The sequence below is a fragment of the Anabrus simplex genome, chromosome 2, assembly GCF_040414725.1.
Source record: "Anabrus simplex isolate iqAnaSimp1 chromosome 2, ASM4041472v1, whole genome shotgun sequence".
Taxonomy (NCBI): Eukaryota; Metazoa; Arthropoda; class Insecta; order Orthoptera; family Tettigoniidae; genus Anabrus; species Anabrus simplex.
Window position 1 is genome coordinate 542,047,350 of NC_090266.1, and position 18,958 is coordinate 542,066,307.

The window sequence follows — 18,958 nt, forward strand, 5'->3', positions numbered from 1 at the left end:
TTTTCCAGCTAGCTCATTCTTGGTTGCCAGCGTTTCGCCCTCGTGTGCTAGGGTGGGCTCGTCAGTTGGTACCTAGCACACCTACCAATACGCTGGCTAGTGCATACCGTGGAGGCCACTGCGTAGGCTAACTGGAGCCACCGGCAGTGCCAATGCACTAAGAGACTTTGTCTCATCACTAAAAATTGATGCCTGCTTGGCCATCAGATGATATAGATGTTGATTCCCATAAGGAATCTGAAATATTTGTCCTGAATGAGCAAATTTATAATACCAATATAAATGGTCCGTTATTGGACATTATTAATTTTCCAGCTAGCTCATTCTTGGTTGCCAGCGTTTCGCCCTCGTGTGCTAGGGTGGGCTCGTCAGTTGGTACCTAGCACACCTACCAATACGCTGGCTAGTGCATACCGTGGAGGCCACTGCGTAGGCTAACTGGAGCCACCGGCAGTGCCAATGCACTAAGAGACTTTGTCTCATCACTAAAAATTGATGCCTGCTTAGCCATCAGATGATATAGATGTTGATTCCCATAGGGAATCTGAAATATTTGTCCTGAATGAGCAAATTTATAATACCAATATAAATGGTCCGTTATTGGACATTATAAATTTTCCAGCTAGCTCATTCTTGGTTGCCAGCGTTTCGCCCTCGTGTGCTAGGGTGGGCTCGTCAGTTGGTACCTAGCACACCTACCAATACACTGGCTAGTGCATACCGTGGAGGCCACTGCGTAGGCTAACTGGAGCCACCGGCAGTGCCAATGCACTAAGAGACTTTGTCTCATCACTAAAAATTGATGCCTGCTTGGCCATCAGATGATATAGATGTTGATTCCCATAAGGAATCTGAAATATTTGTCCTGAATGAGCAAATTTATAATACCAATATAAATGGTCCGTTATTGGACATTATAAATTTTCCAGCTAGCTCATTCTTGGTTGCCAGCGTTTCGCCCTCGTGTGCTAGGGTGGGCTCGTCAGTTGGTACCTAGCACACCTACCAATACGCTGGCTAGTGCATACCGTGGAGGCCACTGCGTAGGCTAACTGGAGCCACCGGCAGTGCCAATGCACTAAGAGACTTTGTCTCATCACTAAAAATTGATGCCTGCTTGGCCATCAGATGATATAGATGTTGATTCCCATAGGGAATCTGAAATATTTGTCCTGAATGAGCAAATTTATAATACCAATATAAATGGTCCGTTATTGGACATTATAAATTTTCCAGCTAGCTCATTCTTGGTTGCCAGCGTTTCGCCCTCGTGTGCTAGGGTGGGCTCGTCAGTTGGTACCTAGCACACCTACCAATACGCTGGCTAGTGCATACCGTGGAGGCCACTGCGTAGGCTAACTGGAGCCACCGGCAGTGCCAATGCACTAAGAGACTTTGTCTCATCACTAAAAATTGATGCCTGCTTGGCCATCAGATGATATAGATGTTGATTCCCATAGGGAATCAGAAATATTTGTCCTGAATGAGCAAATTTATAATACCAATATAAATGGTCCGTTATTGGACATTATAAATTTTCCAGCTAGCTCATTCTTGGTTGCCAGCGTTTCGCCCTCGTGTGCTAGGGTGGGCTCGTCAGTTTGTACCTAGCACACCTACCAATACGCTGGCTAGTGCATACCATGGAGGCCACTGCGTAGGCTAACTGGAGCCACCGGCAGTGCCAATGCACTAAGAGACTTTGTCTCATCACTAAAAATTGATGCCTGCTTGGCCATCAGATGATATAGATGTTGATTCCCATAGGGAATCTGAAATATTTGTCCTGAATGAGCAAATTTATAATACCAATATAAATGGTCCGTTATTGGACATTATAAATTTTCCAGCTAGCTCATTCTTGGTTGCCAGTGTTTCGCCCTCGTGTGCTAGGGTGGGCTTGTCAGTTGGTACCTAGCACACCTACCAATATGCTGGCTAGTGCTAGTGCTCATTCAGGACAAATATTTCAGATTCCCTATGGGAATCAACATCTATATCATCTGATGGCCAAGCAGGCATCAATTTTTAGTGATGAGACAAAGTCTCTTAGTGCATTGGCACTGCCGGTGGCTCCAGTTAGCCTACGCAGTGGCCTCCACGGTATGCACTAGCCAGCGTATTGGTAGGTGTGCTAGGTACCAACTGACGAGCCCACCCTAGCACACGAGGGCGAAACGCTGGCAACCAAGAATGAGCTAGCTGGAAAATTTATAATGTCCAATAACGGACCATTTATATTGGTATTATAAATTTGCTCATTCAGGACAAATATTTCAGATTCCCTATGGGAATCAACATCTATATCATCTGATGGCCAAGCAGGCAGCAATTTTTAGTGATGAGACAAAGTCTCTTAGTGCATTGGCACTGCCGGTGGCTCCAGTTAGCCTACGCAGTGGCCTCCACGGTATGCACTAGCCAGCGTATTGGTAGGTGTGCTAGGTACCAACTGACGAGCCCACCCTAGCACACGAGGGCGAAACGCTGGCAACCAAGAATGAGCTAGCTGGAAAATTTATAATGTCCAATAACGGACCATTTATATTGGCCTAGCCAGTCCTCGCGTGGACGTCACATCAAATGAGTCTAATGTGTTAATTAAGCCCACAGCCTCTTCCTTTCCTATCCTAGTCCTTTCCCATTCTTACGTTGGTGAAAACTTTCTATGTGTTAGTGTAAATTGTCCGACTCGTTGGCTGAATGGTCAGCGTACTGGCCTTCGGTTCAGAGGGTCCCGGGTTCGATTCTGAGCCGGCTCGGGGATTTTAACCTTCATTGGTTAATTCCAATGGCCCGGGGGCTGGGTGTTTGTGCTGTCCCCAACATCTCTGCAACTCGCATACCACACATAACACTATCCTCCACCACAATAACACTCAGTTACCTACACATGGCAGATGCCGCCCACCTTCATCGGAGGGTCTGCCTTACAAGGGCTGCACTCGGCTAGAAATAGCCACACGAAATTAAAATTTAAGTCTAAATTTAAACCACTAGCAAAGTAAAGGTATTGAAACAATGCCTTTGGCACACTGCCAGTAGCCAAAAGAGTGCTCTTTCTGCCTTTGAGTCGACCCTGAAACTGTTTAATAAAGAAGTGTTTAGCCTTGTGATATACCCCCAAGAAGAAGGGAAAAGTTTGCTCCATTGGAAACAAAGATTTTCCATTCCTTCAGGAAATAATGGAATGTAAATTGTGAGCATTCTGATTCAAATGCTTGTTTCTTGCTTGCTGTACTCCTTCATAGTATCCTGTTAATAATTAGGTAAATTTGTGACTCACGGCTTGCAGTTACAAGAAATTTGTTTTAGGCTTGTGTATCATAAAGCAACAAAAACACAAACATCATTAAACATCATTAACACAAATTCCAAGAGACTGAAAAATCTAGAATTTGTATTAAACAAGTATTCAAATTTTACAGTTAGTACAGACACTACAAGTTACTGTTAGGTATTCACAAGTCATTTTTGGAAGAAAAAGTCAAGTATGGTTTGGTGTTGCTCTTGTGAATGAAAGTGCCTGATAACATCATGGCAAAATGTATCCATATCTTCCATAAATTCATTGGTTACTTCAAATGTTGCAGCAAAAGTTTCTAAAATATTGAAGGCAGTTAATATTCCCTGGCGGCTAGGAGAATTTACATTGTCCTCGTCATTGTCTGCTTCTGATGACAGTTGTTGCACCTCTTCTACAGAAGCACATATGGCAATGTCATCATCTGCATTAATGAATTCCTCAAAACTAACACCAGGGTTCACAACATCTTGTCAGATGAAGCGGTATCATTGTCACCATCTACTGGTAACTCTTGGACATGAGTAATATCACTACGTCTACAGGCTGTGTCTAAGCAGTTCCTGTATGTCCTGTAATAACACAGATTCCCAGGTTGCGGCTACTATTTTTGTTGCATCACGCACATCCCATCTTGAGGGTGCTGTATTATTCTCAGCAACATGGGTTGCAGCTCTTACAGTTCACTTGTGATAAGCTCTCTTCATAAGAGCTATAATGTGTTGGTCCAAGGGTTGAATTTGACTTGTTGCATTTGGCAGGAAAAATGAATCTTTACATTGGTTAAGTTCAGATCACGTACATTATGGGATGTACACCTATTGAATGTCAACAGGACATTCAATTGTGAGCAACCATATATGACTTTTGAAGCAAAGAAGCCACTTACGAAATGATGAGCTGTCAATCCAAGCTTCCTTTTGATGAAAGTAAAAGCAAGGTAGAGTATCCATGTTTATGTTTTTAAAGCAGTGTGGTTTCTCAGAATTGCCAATCACCCATAGACAGAGCTTTACACTGCCATCCGCATTACACACACGGACAATGGTTAAGCATTGTTTATTGTGAGCTCCACAGTGACATTTTTCAACTTTAATTCCTAAGATGCGACTTGGAAAAGTATTGTAGAAAAGTCTCAGTTTGTCTGTATTGAACTTATGATACTTTTCCTGCACTTGGACTAATTCATGCAACTAGCTGTTTGTACCTTTGTCATCAACTTTGTTTGTTTCACCACAAATTAGTAATGATGAAATTGAGTGTCTCTTTTGGAACTGGTATAACCAACCTGAAGAACAGTTGAAGTATTTGACACCTGGATCTGTGGAAAATTCATCTGCTTTTGCCTAAATTTTTGGTCCTTTTAAAGGAACATTGGAAGCACACATATGATCAAACCATTTTAGGAGTAATATTCTGATATCTTCATAATTTGGACTATAAACTCACTCACATATGTTTATAGAACTGGATGCAACAGTATTAATTATTTTTCATGATCCTTAATGTGGTAGATAATATAGACTTAGTGATTCCAAACTGTTCAGCAACTGTAGTTTTCTTTGATGCATCTCAGTCAGCTTCATCTAGAATCTTCAGTTTTATCTGCAGATATATTGCTGACAATTTCCTCATGGCCATGGCTCAACGACATATTCCTGGCACATTTTATGTTCTAATGAGATACACTGATCATTACCACTACATCAAACAATAACAACTATTGATGTGCATGAAGGTGTTCTGCAATTACTGAAATGAGTTTGTAGACTAACAACACAAGCTAATTGTAGACTTGGGGGTGTTAACAAATATTGATCTAATTGTACCAGAAAATGGCATTGTTAACCCATTTACTCAAAGCTTAAATTCCAAACAAGCTATGGTTTGAGATTGGATTATTTTCTTCTACATGCACTTTTTTCATTCCTAGCAAAGAAGCAACTGCCTGCCTGCCTATGCTTGGCTTAAGCTTACAGACCTCGAGTTCAATACTGGGAAGACGGTAGACAAGCATTGGATTCGACTCCTGGCTGGGGGATGGGAGTTGCTAACCTTACTGACGAACATCTTATTATTTTGCATTGTGCGGGGAAGTCTATATCGGACTAACAGCATATAAAATTGCTGTAAGATGTTGTGCAAGATAAGACTTAGAGACATTTGTGGTGGTTCAAATTAAGTGAGATATAATGAAACAGGGGCTAAAAAAAAAGTTTGTAGTTTGTGATGACTGAAATTCAAGTTAACCAAGGAGACCTTCCATAAAAAGTAATACTTTCTCTGATGGGATGAATATTTTGTTTATTTAATGGGGTGTTTGTGTTAAGTGAGCTCATGTTAATGAGGTTTTACTGTCTTAGGGTTACTAATTATTTTGCATTTGTGATATTCATATGTTTTGATCACCTTTATTCCTTTAGTATTTGAATGATGAAAGCTAGCAAAATTCTGAAAAATTGCTTACATTTGTTATTTTTCCCATGCTAGATGCTGCATTATTTGGGTCAGAGGTACAACTGGGGAGAGCCAGTTTTCCAAGTGATGGCAGCTTCACATGTAAATGTACCTAATGGTCAGTCTTATATATGCAAGGTAATCACTTTTTGTATGTAACAATTATATGACCCAGCTTTTGTGAGTTTATTACAGCTCAGTTTCCACTTGATGGAATATAAAGTGTGTCAAAAATGATAGAAAAATCTGTATATTTCCAAGGCCATAGAAAGTATTGTGCATAGAGGCTTGGAGCTCTTAGTTCATCAGTTGCAAGTAATATAAACATGTGTGATAAATTAATCATCATCATAGCCGTCATTTTACAGTTCCACTTTCCTGGGTACTGCTAGCAAGCCTCTTCCACACTGTCTTATTGAGATACATTCTGTTGTTAATGACATCCTCTAGTGTCTCCCCCCCCCTGCAAAGTCTACTTTTATGATGTCTATATATGGGTTCTTGGTCTTCCTGCCATTTGTTTTCCTGCCACATTTCTCTCTAAGTTAACTTAAGCTGTCGTTGTTGGTTCCATGCACATTACATGCCCAGACCACCACAATTTATATATGATGACCCACTCTAACAATGATGTCCCAATCCCAGCTTCCTTTCCCACCATGTCATTCCCTAACTTGTCCAGTTTTGATTTTTGAATTGTGGACCTCAGGAACTTCATCTCAAATGCCTGTAAACTCGATGAGTCCTTCTCAGTGAGGGTGCAAGTTTTGACACCATAGGTTAAGACCAGTATGAAGTATTGATTGAACATCACCAGTTTTGTTTGTGTTGACACATTGGCATCTCATAGGAGTGTTCTTGCTTGTTGGTAAAAGTTAGAGCTTTTCTGCACTCTATTTGCTACCTCCTTTGTGGCAAATGAATCTTGAGAAATGACTCTGCCAAGGTATACAAAGTTTTCCACACTTTCCAGTGGATGATTTCCTAGCATGACATTTGCTGGTCATCCCTCTCAGTTTATTGACATCACTACTGTTTTGGCTTCACTTATCTTGAGATGAAATCCCTGGAAATTAACCTTCCATTTATTGAGTCTCAACTGTACTTGTTCCTCAGTTTCTACCCAGATCATGATGTCATCAGTGAAAGGCATTCACTTAACTTCACCAGAGGTTTTCTTTGTTGTTCTTCATTATGTCATCATAATGGGGATAACCTCCCCTGCGAACCATGTGACCTCATGGCCATGGCTCAACGACATACTCCTGGCATGTTTTATGTTCTAATGAGATACACTGATCATAACCACTACCTACATCAAACAATAACAACTATTGATGTGCATGAAGGCCTTCTGCAATTACTGAAACGAGTTTGTAGGCTAACAACACAAGCTAACTGTAGACTTGGGGGTGTTCACAAATATTGATCTAATTGTACCAGAAAATGGCATTGTTAACCCATTTACTCAAGCTTAAAATCCAAACAAGCTATGGTTTGACAATGGATTGTTTTCATCTTCACGCACTTTTTGCATTCCTAGCAAAGAAGCAACTGCCCGCCTGCCTATGCTTGGCTTAAGTTCAGTGGATGATAAAGAAATTGCAAGAATATATGAAGAGGAAGAAGATTTAATACTATATGTAAAAGGTGACGAGAATCTAATTGTGATGGAAGACTGGAATGCAGTGGAAGGACAAGGAAAAGAAAGTAATGTAGTAGGAGAATTCGGATTGGGACAAAGGAATGAAAGAGGAAGTTGGCTGGTTGAATTCTGCACCTGGAATCGATGACATACCCTCTGAATTACTGACCACTTTAGGAGAAACAAGCATGGAGAGGTTATTCTATTTAGTGTGTAAGGTGTTACAGGAGAAGTGCCATCCGATTTTCAAGAGAATGTAGTTAGACCTATTCCCAAGAAAGCTGGTGCTGACAAGTATGAAAACTACTGCACCATTAGTTTAGTATCTCATGTCTGCAAAATATTAACATGTACTATTTACAGAAGAATTGAAAGACAAGGTGAAGCTGAGTTGCAAGGAGATCAGTTTGGCTTCAGAAGAAATGTAGGGACACATGAAGCAATCCTGACTTTACATCTGATCTTAGAGGATCGAATTAAGAAGGACAAACCTACATTCATGGCATTTGTAGATCTAGAAAAGGCATTTGATAATGTTGATGGGAGCAAGCTATTTAAGATTCTTAAGGTGATTGGGATCAGATACCGAGAAAGAAGAATTATCTTTAATCTTCACAAAAATCAGTCTGCAGTGATAAGAATCGAGGGCTTTGAAAAAGCAACAGCAATTCAGAAAGGAATAAGGCAAGGCTGCAATTTGTCTACCATCCTTTACAATGTTTATACAGAACAGGTGGTAAAGGAAATCAAAGCGGAATTTGGAAAGGGAATCGCAATCCAAGGAGTGGAAATCAAAACCCTAAGATTTTCCATTTGTACTGTTATTTAATTTGAGTCTCTAGAAGATCTCGAAAAATTGCTGAATGGTATGGACAGAGTCTTGGGGATGGAGTACAAGATGAAAATAAATAAGTCCAACAAAATTAATGGAGTGCAGTCGAACAAAGTTAGGTGATGCAGGAAATATCAGATTAGGCAGTGAAGTCTTAAAGGAGGTAGATGAATATTGTTAGTTGGGTAGTAAAATAACTAACAATCGCAGAAGTAAGGAGGGCATAAAATGCAGACTAGCACAAGCAAGGAAGGCCTTTCTTAAGAAAAGAAATTTGCTCACTTTGAACACTGATGTAGGAATTAGAAAGATGTTTTTGAATCAATCAGTCCAATCAATCAGTCCAATCAATCAGTCTCTACTGATCTGCATATAGGGCAGTCGCCCAGGTGGCAGATTCCCTATTTGTTGGCTTCCTAGCCTTTTCTTAAATGACTACAAAGAAATTGGAAATTTATTGAACGTCTCCCTTGGTAAGTTATTCCAATCCCTAACTCCCCTTCCTATAAATGAATATTTGTCCCAATTTGTACTCTTGAATTCCAACTTTATCTTCATATTGTGATCTTTCCTACTTTTAAAGACACCACTCAAACTTATTCATCTACTGATGTCATTTCACACCATCTCTCCACTGACAGCTTGGAACATACCACTTATGAAATAGACATTGATTCTCATAGGGAACCTGAAATATTTGTCCCGAATGAGTAAATTTATAATACCAATATAAATGGTCCATTATTGGACGTTATAAATTTTTCAGCTAACTCATTCCTGGTTGCTAGTGCTTCGCCCCAGTGTGCCAAGCTGCACTCATCAGTTGGTAAACAGCATACCTACCAAGATGCTTTTTAACTCTACATATAATCAATTGGTAGCATTTGAGACATTTTACTAGTATTTTATTCTATGTATGTATGATATTATGACAAGTTCATTAATTGACTCTTAGTTATATCTAAGCATCGCTTACTCCACAGAGTAGATTTTCATGTCTTTTTTACTGTGTACTATTGTAAGTAATTAGATCTTAATGAGGAACCTGGTTCAGGGCCCTGACCTAACTTTGGATTACATGTGGCTGAAGATGCTTACTAAGTCAAGCGAAACATCTATGTAACAATTGTATCCTAAATATAAGGACTGTAGAGTATTGGAATGGTGGTTTTTAATAAATCTGTTTGACACTTTTACACACTCCAGTTCTATGAGAAAATTTCTGCATCCATTGTATCATTTCTCAGCCATGATTCAACTCCTATTACAATATCTGGTAAGTATATAATAAATTACTTAATTCTATTTCTTTCTTTACAATACCGGTACTTCTACAAATGAGCACCAACATTTTTATGTCATTCCTATTTGACTTCCAGTTCCCCGTTCCCTTATCACTGCTCTCTAGGCCACCCCGTTTCCCTGAATGTACCTCCTTATAACCCTTCCAAACAAATTTCCTAACTTATTTGTACCACTGTGGATTAAGTGAAGGCCATCTGAGCACAGATCCCTATCTCCTACCCACCCATTAGGATCTAGAAATCTCACTTTTGTCTGGAGCGTGGCATTGTATGGACGTGAAACAGGGATGATAACTAGCTCAGAAAGTAATAGAATAGAAGCTTTTAAAATGTGGTGTTACTGAAGAATGCTGAAGATGAGATGAAATGAAATGGCATATTGCTTTTAGTGCCGGGAGTGTCCGAGCACATGTTCGGCTCGCCAGGTGCAGCTATTTTGATTTGACGCCCGTAGGTGACCTGCACGTCGTGATTCGCAATTGCTGAAGATGAGATGGGTAGATTGAAACACAAATGAAGATATATTGAACTCAATTGGTGAGAGGAGATCGATTTGGCTAAATTTGATGACAAAAAGGGAAAGAATGGTAGGACACATCTTAAGACACCCAGGACTTTTTCAGTTGGTTTTTGAGGGAAGTGTTGGTGGTAAAGACAGTAGGGGTAGATCAAGGTATAAATATGACAAGCAGATTAGAGCAGATGTAGGATGTAATAGTTACGTAGAAAAGAAAAGTTTGGCCCAGGATAGGTTGGCGTGGAGAGCTGCATCAAACCAGTCCTTGGACTGCTGATTAAAACAACAACAACAACAACAACAGTGATAAACAATAATGGTTTTAATGCACTGCCTTACTGGACTCCACTTTTGGTCTGGAAACTGGATGAATGTCCATCACCATATCACTCACAGTTAATACAGTGAATATACTGCCCTCAGATAACCTGCTACCCAGCTGGTAAATACAAGGAATCCCAAAGTGGACTCAGTTCGTGTCAGCAGCCTAAAAGCAAATTAGGGCATTTAAAGATATGGCAGGATTCGGAAGTTGACAAGCAAATGACACAGGAATACACAATAAATTAAACATTTATTAATATAAATCAAAATCAAATCAAATTCACAAAATCAGTCTGTTTTCTTGATGGAATGTATATAAATATTCAGCTTATTTATAGTTATTCCACTCATTTTAAAATTTATGCAAAAATATTATAAATGAATTTTATTTGATGTTCATGATGAGGATGGTGGAATTTTAACAAAACTGAAGAATAGAACAAATTTCTATTAACCAACTACCAACATATATAAATAAGTGGAAATCAGAATTTCCACACTTCTGCCAGAATATTCATGCCCCTCGTAACTTTTCAAAATTAAGTGTAGACAAATCCTATCACTATATTTCAAAATTAACAAGTTTAGAGGACTATTCCTCTCTATATGATTTATACACTTATCTACACAACTTTTCAACATCTACATGTCCTAGAACACTTCCATGTGGTTAGCCCTACCTTTCATGGCTAATTCATACTGTGAATTGACATGTCCTAATTTTTCTCAATCCGAATGAATTAATTATTTCACAAGTAACACACTTTAATTAATCATTTCATGAGTAACACAGTTTTCTTAATCATTCAGATTACCCACAAGGTAATATGCATTCTTACCCTTCTTATTTATGAGAATCAGCTAATGAATTATTCACAGATTAACTTCATAGTTCTTGAAACTCAATTTGTGACATACGAAGATATGCTTTAGCTTCTTAATAGCCCATATAAAACCTTTTGCGATTCTTCATAACTATGATATGAGCTACTTTCACTACACACATTTAAATTCACTGCCATTTACATTACTATGAATTACACACTTATCAGAGACACAATTTAATTAAGTATCAACACTAGGTACTTACAAGAAACTATCAAATGTATGCATTTGGTTATTTATCTAACTGGACTGGTTTCCTTTGGTGTGGGATTTGGAAATTTAAATCATTCTAATAGACCTTTAGAACATAAAAATTCCATCCTTTAACAACTTCTGAACTGACACAGTTACTTTACAGAATTTATTAAATTTAATTTGGGAACCCTTTATGGTTTCACTTCTTCCAATAAATCTAATATGAAATTCCTATCTTACTTTCATTAACATTTAATAAAACTGAATTTAGATTCCACTCAAATATTAATTCTAAGTATCTTTCCAAAAGACTTCCTATCCAACAATGCAGAGTAATCAATCATGGCAGAACACAAAAAATCTATCCAATACATATTGCAAAATTGGCAGGAATAAACCATAATACAACGAAATACACTTCATTTACACACAGCCACATGCGTACAAGGTATGCGATATTTAGGTGAAAATTTAACACGTGGTTGGGTTTTATTACATTTAAATTATATCACACATGCTAACTAGAATTAGATTGAATTTCTGAGCAGACTTTGCTGTAAATGAGAACTCTAAATAACTAGTAGTTTAATTAACACACAGTCATGTTCATAACACACCTTTAAGGTCCCATGCAAATAAATTTTTTATTATTATTATCATTTTAATTATAAACATTTAACCCTAAACTCAAAGCAAGAGTCTGGAGGATCGCCTAACACTTGTACAATCACGTCAGCAACTAGAGTATACATTTAGAAAACCATTAAATAAGAAATATGCAATGTTTAAGACATTATCAGAACCTTTTAACATAGTGGACATTCAAACTGAATATATGATTATTATTCCAAACACAGAAATTAAACCTGAAATAATGTGTATATACAAATTCACTCAAATACAGAGGATAGTTCTACTTCCCTCACATGACCATTTGCCTGAGGTCTCTAATTAGAAACCACTTTCCTTGAGTTTGTCATTTTTTACAGTCTGAAAATAAGTTAAGTCCTGTCCCGGTGACATGATTATCAGAATTATGAGTAATTCTTGATGACAGAATAATAATGGATACGAGTCTTTACTTGACGACCCAACTTTCAAGGAATCATAATGAGAATTAGTGCAATAATTATGGGATTTTTTCTCTCCTCGTATTTCACTGGTGGGATTAGATATGAGATATCAGCCAGTCATAGCATACTTCTTGGCCTAAAATTCTCCTTCATTGGTTCGAATCCTGGCTGTAGATTGTTCTCGAAGAAAAATAAGTTCTAACTTCATGTACACTCATATACATGTCACCTGACATGAACTTGACCAATAGCGTTCATTGACAAACATCTGCTCGGTACGAGCAATGAGAATGTTTTAAGGGCAAGCTACAAGGTTATCTTTCACTAGTAACACAGCAGAATTAGATTGATCCAGTAACACATAAATTTTATCTTGCTGAGTTGGAAATGAAAAAAATGTACTGTGATGTCCCCAAATATACGGATGTAATTCAGCATCTGATCTTTCCTCACCAGTTCCTCAGCCACATTCCTATTTCTCAGCCATTTCCATATCTTCTCTCTTCCAATGCTGCCATATGCCTTCTCAATATCCAGGAAAACCATAAATAAATCCTTGCCTTTCTCCCTATATTTCCCCAGTAATATATGCACATTGAAGATTAGGTCTTGTGTGGACCTATTAGACCAGAAGCCATACTGCTTCTTTTCTAACTGGTGCCCTAAAATGACTTGCAGTCTGTTCTCTAGGATCTTCTTGAAAATTTTAAATCCCTGAGAAAGGAGCGTTATTCCCTGGTAGTTGGAGCATTTTCATCACTTTCTTTTCTTAAAAAGGAGGATAGTGACAACCTTGCTCCAATCAAATGGTATCTCATCATTCTTCCCTACTGCATTGAGCACCCTGTGTAGCCACTGTAAAACCTGGACTTTTGCTGCTTTAATCATGTCCATGTAGGTTTCAACATCTGGTTCTTTTATTCTCTAATCTGCTTCTGACCTGTTCAATAGGTGATCAAAATATTCCTCAGAACTTCTCAGATGTCCTTGTTTTTACCTAACGAGTTGGCCATGCGGTTATGGTCGTGCAACTGTGAGCTTGAATTCGGGAGATAGTGGGCTCAAATCCCACTATCAGTAGCCCTGAAGATGGTTTTCCATGGTTTCCCATTTTCTCACCCAGCAAATTACCTTAATTAAGTCCACAGTCACTATCTTCTCAATCCTAGCCCTTTCCCATCCCTGTCACCAAAAACCTTCAATGTGTTAATGCAACGTTAAACAAGTTAGCGAAACCAAAAAGTCCTCTTCTTTCCTGGCCAGGTTTCCATTGGGATTCTCAGTTGCCTTGAGGGTTTTGACTGCATTCCTTTTGTTTTTCATCACTCTGAATAATAGTTTCATATTGCCTCTGCTGTCTTCCTCTAGTTTCTGAGTAAAGTTTTCCCAGAACTTTATCTTCTCGTCTTCTACTACTCTTTTAACTCTAATTTTCTTGTCCTGGTGAACTTGCCCGAGGTCTCTTATTTCCCCCTCATGCTTTATCTGTTCTGAATTGTATTTCTCCGTCTCATTCTTTTTGTGCTGTGTTCCTGTCTGATCTAACTCTTTCATTACACAAGGGTCTCTTTTTCCCTTACTCTCGCACTTTCTTCCCGCAAACCATAATTGCTTCCTTTATCAAGATGTTTTTAAATCTGTTCACTGTAACTCACCACTGTCTACTTCTACTCTAGGTAATTGTCCTCTTAAGTGATCCTGATAGTTGGTCCTCTTTCCAGTCTGTTGTAGTTCCCATATTTTTATCTTAGGTAAATTCCCAGTTTTTGTTATCTTAGGTAAATTCCCAGTTTTTGTTATCTTTGGTACATTAATGTCTTTCAGATCTGCTGCTAATATCTGGTAGGTGCTATTGAGGTTCTCACTTGGAAACATCTTGACATCAGTCACAAGTATGCGGTACTTCTTTCTTTATCCATAGTTATATAGTCAATGACCATCTTGCTCTGTCCATCCACACTGTTCCAGCTAATCTTGTGACTAACTCTTTTGTTGAACCAACTGTTCTTTACTACCAAACAGTTTCTTATGGAGAAGTCTAGGAAATGTTCTCCTTCTGAATTCCTTCTCACATGGCTGTGTGGTCCCGTCACATTCTCACAGGCATACTTGTCTGTCCTGTCCTGTGCATTGAGGTCCCCAATGATGATTGCCCTCTCTTCACTGATGGTTTCTCTTAGGTCTTCAAGAAACTTATTCTTTTTATTTTGAGTGAAGTGTCAGTTTCCCTTTCCCTAGGTGAACTGTTGCCTTTATAATCCTTTCAATGATGTACTGAATCTCTATAATACCATCTATGGCTTTTGCCAATATCAATCCCACCCTGTTTCTCAACTCTTTGTTGGCACCCTTCCTCCTCAACTCCTTCTTCCCTTTATCTATCCATTTAGTTTCACTCAGTCCTAGGACTGATATTTTCCTTCTCTCCATGGCGTTAACTTACTCTCCATGTTTTCCTGTTAAACTTTGTACATTGATCGTCTCTCTTCGAGTGTGTTGTCTTCTCCTAGGCTGATGCATGCTTGCAAGGCTTTGCCTACCATTCTTCTGTAAGGTAACATACCTGGCGTGGGTTTGCAGGTGCTGTTGTTCACTGTGAATCCTCTGTTTACATCTGAGGCTTGTATAATTTTTTGAAAGGGATTGCAGTTACTCATCAACTGACTTGCCAAGCCTATCGTTAGAGAAGAGTTTCTGTCAGGGTTATCTTCCTTAGCCTTTAGCAGTTCCCTGCCACATCTGCATGGCAGCAGCTTCCTGTTGAATTTATGTGTCATTGGCATTGCCTATACAATGGCTTCACAACTAACCCCCAAAGGGTGTACTCCTCCACCCATAGCCATTTGTTCTCCCTTAGTTTGTCAGATTTGGTAATGGCTGCCCATCCCTTGGCCAGACAGTCCAGTATACTTCTTCCTCAACTCATTCTTCCTTTTATCTTTACAGACAACTGTCATGTACAGTAAAAAGATGTACCTAACCTCACAAGATAAGTAACACTAGGACCACGGCTGGGTCATTTGTGACCCATCTGCTACTTCTTTCTTCCCCATCTTTTATATGTCTCTACCTGGAGTGCTAGATTGTTTATGACATTTCACCGTAAAACGGGGTAACTTCGGCCACTTTCTCGTACATTTTTAAAATTAAAATGTGAAATATTCCCTCTAATTTTCTGAAAAATATAATATAAGTTCTGCCATGTTTGTTCTTCATTTCTAAATATGAACATAATTCTAATTGTTATTCAGTAATGAATTATGATTATCGAAAGAGTGGCCGGACTTACCCCATGTTTTGGGGTAACTTCGGCCGCCATAAATATATCTCGTAAAACGAAGTTTTCTTCGATGTAGTGTTACTTCGGCCACTGTGAATGTTTTTTAAAAGCCTGCAAAAAGCCCAGTATCAACAATCACAAACAAATTAAAACGATTTGTGGTGAAACAGAAGTATAGTGATCAAATTCACATTTTTCACAAAGAAGAAACTATTTCATTTAGCCTAAGCATACAAGCATTGTATGATATTACAAATTACGTGTTGCATTGCGTAATTACCCTACAAAAGATAATAAATAAAAAGTACGAAAATCATAAAGCCCAATAGTATGGAGGGAAAAGGGGATCAAAAAAGAAGCAATCTTGTAGACTGTTCTCATAATACACTGTCTTCTAAATTAGAAAATATCTGGGCCGTCAATCAAGTTCTCAATTGCGCCTCGTCCATGTCAACTGATGTCCGTCTATTTATCATTGAAAATAGCAACCGTCTTTCTCCTCCCTGTCGGGATAAACTTCCCCGTTTATTGTTATTGTGGCTTTATTAATCTCTTCTAAAGCATTCTTGAAATAAACAGGCTCGTAATTACAAAACCCGCGGCCGCGTAATGTTTTCCTGTACGTTCTTGGCATGGCCGAAGTTACCCCGGAAGTGGACAACTTTCATCACAAAACTATTCCCTGAAGAACCTATTTGAATAAAATGCATCAAATTAGGTTGATCAGTTACCAGACGTACTTACATTTTGACCCCATAAACCACTGGAATGGAGAATCGAATGCTGGGGCTAGAGAACAGTTTGTTTTCTGCTGTTACCAGACAAGACAATAGTCGGGGCTGCAAAAAAAAATGGATTGACTCAAAAATGAGACCGCCAATGTTCTTTGGACTACCAAGTTTTGATAGAGCATTCTATTGTACGTGCATTTCAGCTGTTGCATATGGTTTATCTATTTCAATTTAGGAGGCAGGAGACAATAAGTATTGCTATTCGTCAGTGGCCGAAGTTACCCTGTATGGCCGAAGTTACCCCACTTTACGGTCATATATATATATATATATATATATATATGGGTCCTTAACAACCACACATAATTTCAGTTTGGGTGGGTGGGGGGAGCAACCCTTTTTAAAAATCCTGATTTTCCTAGAACCACGGCTGGGTCACATTAGACACATCATTGTTAATAATGTGTTAAAATCTGTTCTTCCATTTAGCTTCTTATCCTTTTGATCCTTCTTTCACCGAGATTCTCCAAGCAGATATACTGTGCCCAAGCTGACAACATCACACTGGCTACAGGGGAAGGGTGAGGTACGAAATACTCGATCGTATCTGAACAATCACGTAGTTAGACACTATTCACGCTTTGTTGTTGTCCAATAGGTTGTCAGTTTTTTAGTATCGGTGTGTAAATAGTGTGTGAATAGTTGACAGTGGGCGCACGTGAACGACTGACTACAGAACAAAATATTATTGACTCCATAAATGACATTTAAGATGAGCAATCTGAAGGGGAACCTTTGATTTTTCATCTGATGAAGGATCACAACTCATATTTTCAGATTTTTCATTAGAAAATGATGATGACATGCCATTCACAGCTCTAGTAAATCCTGATAGAGGAGGTACCGGTATGCATTTAAAAACTTTCAATTCATAATTTATGTACTATATATAGATTTTTGTGCCATGTTTCTTACAAATTTCAGGCCTAGAAGTACTGTGTTTATTTTAGTTTCTTTATCACTGTGGTGTTTATGTTTAGGCTGTTATGTGTGTATAGCCCAGTGCATTTTTATTTGCTGTAAATATGTTTGGAAGGAGAAACAAAAACAGACTTTACCTTCGTATTCAATCAGATCTTGTAAAGCTAAGTACTTCTTACAGTCTCAAAGGGGGCCTGGCCAGGAGCACTGTTCAGTTTGTTCACCAGAAGAGGAGGCCATCACTAACGGTCAAGAAATTGCGCAAAAGTATTGGATGGTGGTAGAAAAAGACTCCAAATATGTCGTGAATGCTTTCCCACGTTTAGGAAAAGGTGATGCTAGGCCAAATAATGAGTGCCTTGGTGATTTTGTAGTAAAGAAATTGATGGAACTTAATCTCTCTCCAAAACACTGAAAGCAAATGCAATAAGTCTTGTTGGTACCTTGAATAAGGCTCGCAGGGACGTACCAGTATGTGTGAAGAAGGCAAAACACAATTTGCACAACACAGTACTGCTCAAAAATCATGATATGCCACTGACAATCTGTCAGGGAAAGAGCAACAAAAATGTTCTAATTCTCGGCACTATGCATCCTGATGTGAAATTTGAGCCTGGTAACAGAAAAAAAAAGCCAGACACAGTCACAGTTTATGATGACATCAAATATGGAGTAGATGTGGTCGATCAAATGGCTTGCAAAAATTCAACCAAGGCACCGTCCAGGTGTTGGCCAGTTCATACATTCTACAACTTGCTGGATTTGGCAGAAATAAATGCCTGGGTAATGTAAAATGCACTGAATGAGAAGAAACTTAAATGCAGGGACTTCATTCTACAGCTGGATGAAGAGTTTGCTGAGAAATATGCAGCAACTAGGATTGCAAGCACTCGCCCCATTATTCCAGATGAGATTGCTAAGAGACAGAATACTGTTGATCGCAACTGCGAACCAACTGCATTAGCTTTACTGCACTTTGATTCAATCTCACTTTCAAAAAATACATTTCTCATTGCTTGGGTGGATGGAAAGTCCATGTAGAACTGAGATATTAACTCCATTTACAAACTAAAATGAAGCTGCATAATATAGATCTCTTGCATATCATAATCTATATATATAAAATAACTTGTCCTGACTGATTCATCATCGCCGAGCCAAAACTACTGGACATAAAGAAATGAAATTTTGGAGATGCATTCATATTAACATGTAGGTGCTCGCTAAGAGAGGATTTTTGGATATTCCGTCGCTAAGGGGGTGAAAAGGGGGGTTAAATTTTAAAATGAGTGTATCTATATCTCGAAACTTTAAAAGTTTACAGATATAAAAATTGGTATTTAGAATCTCCTTTAACCCTCAATCGGGCGCGCTCTTCCGGCGAACACTCTCAGGTGTGCACGGTCTTTTAGACCGCAGCGATTATTTTC

At 38.7% G+C, this 18,958-nt stretch overlaps 1 protein-coding gene across 1 annotated transcript in view; it reads left to right on the plus strand.

Moving 5' to 3' along the window:
* Positions 1-18,958, plus strand: part of LOC136863591 (probable RNA-binding protein 46) — a 290,814-nt gene that overhangs the window by 181,872 nt on the left and 89,984 nt on the right. The window contains exon 5 of the mRNA XM_067139969.2: positions 5,795-5,899. Coding sequence (XP_066996070.2) covers positions 5,795-5,899 — 105 coding nt within the window. The remainder of the gene's footprint in view (positions 1-5,794; positions 5,900-18,958) is intronic.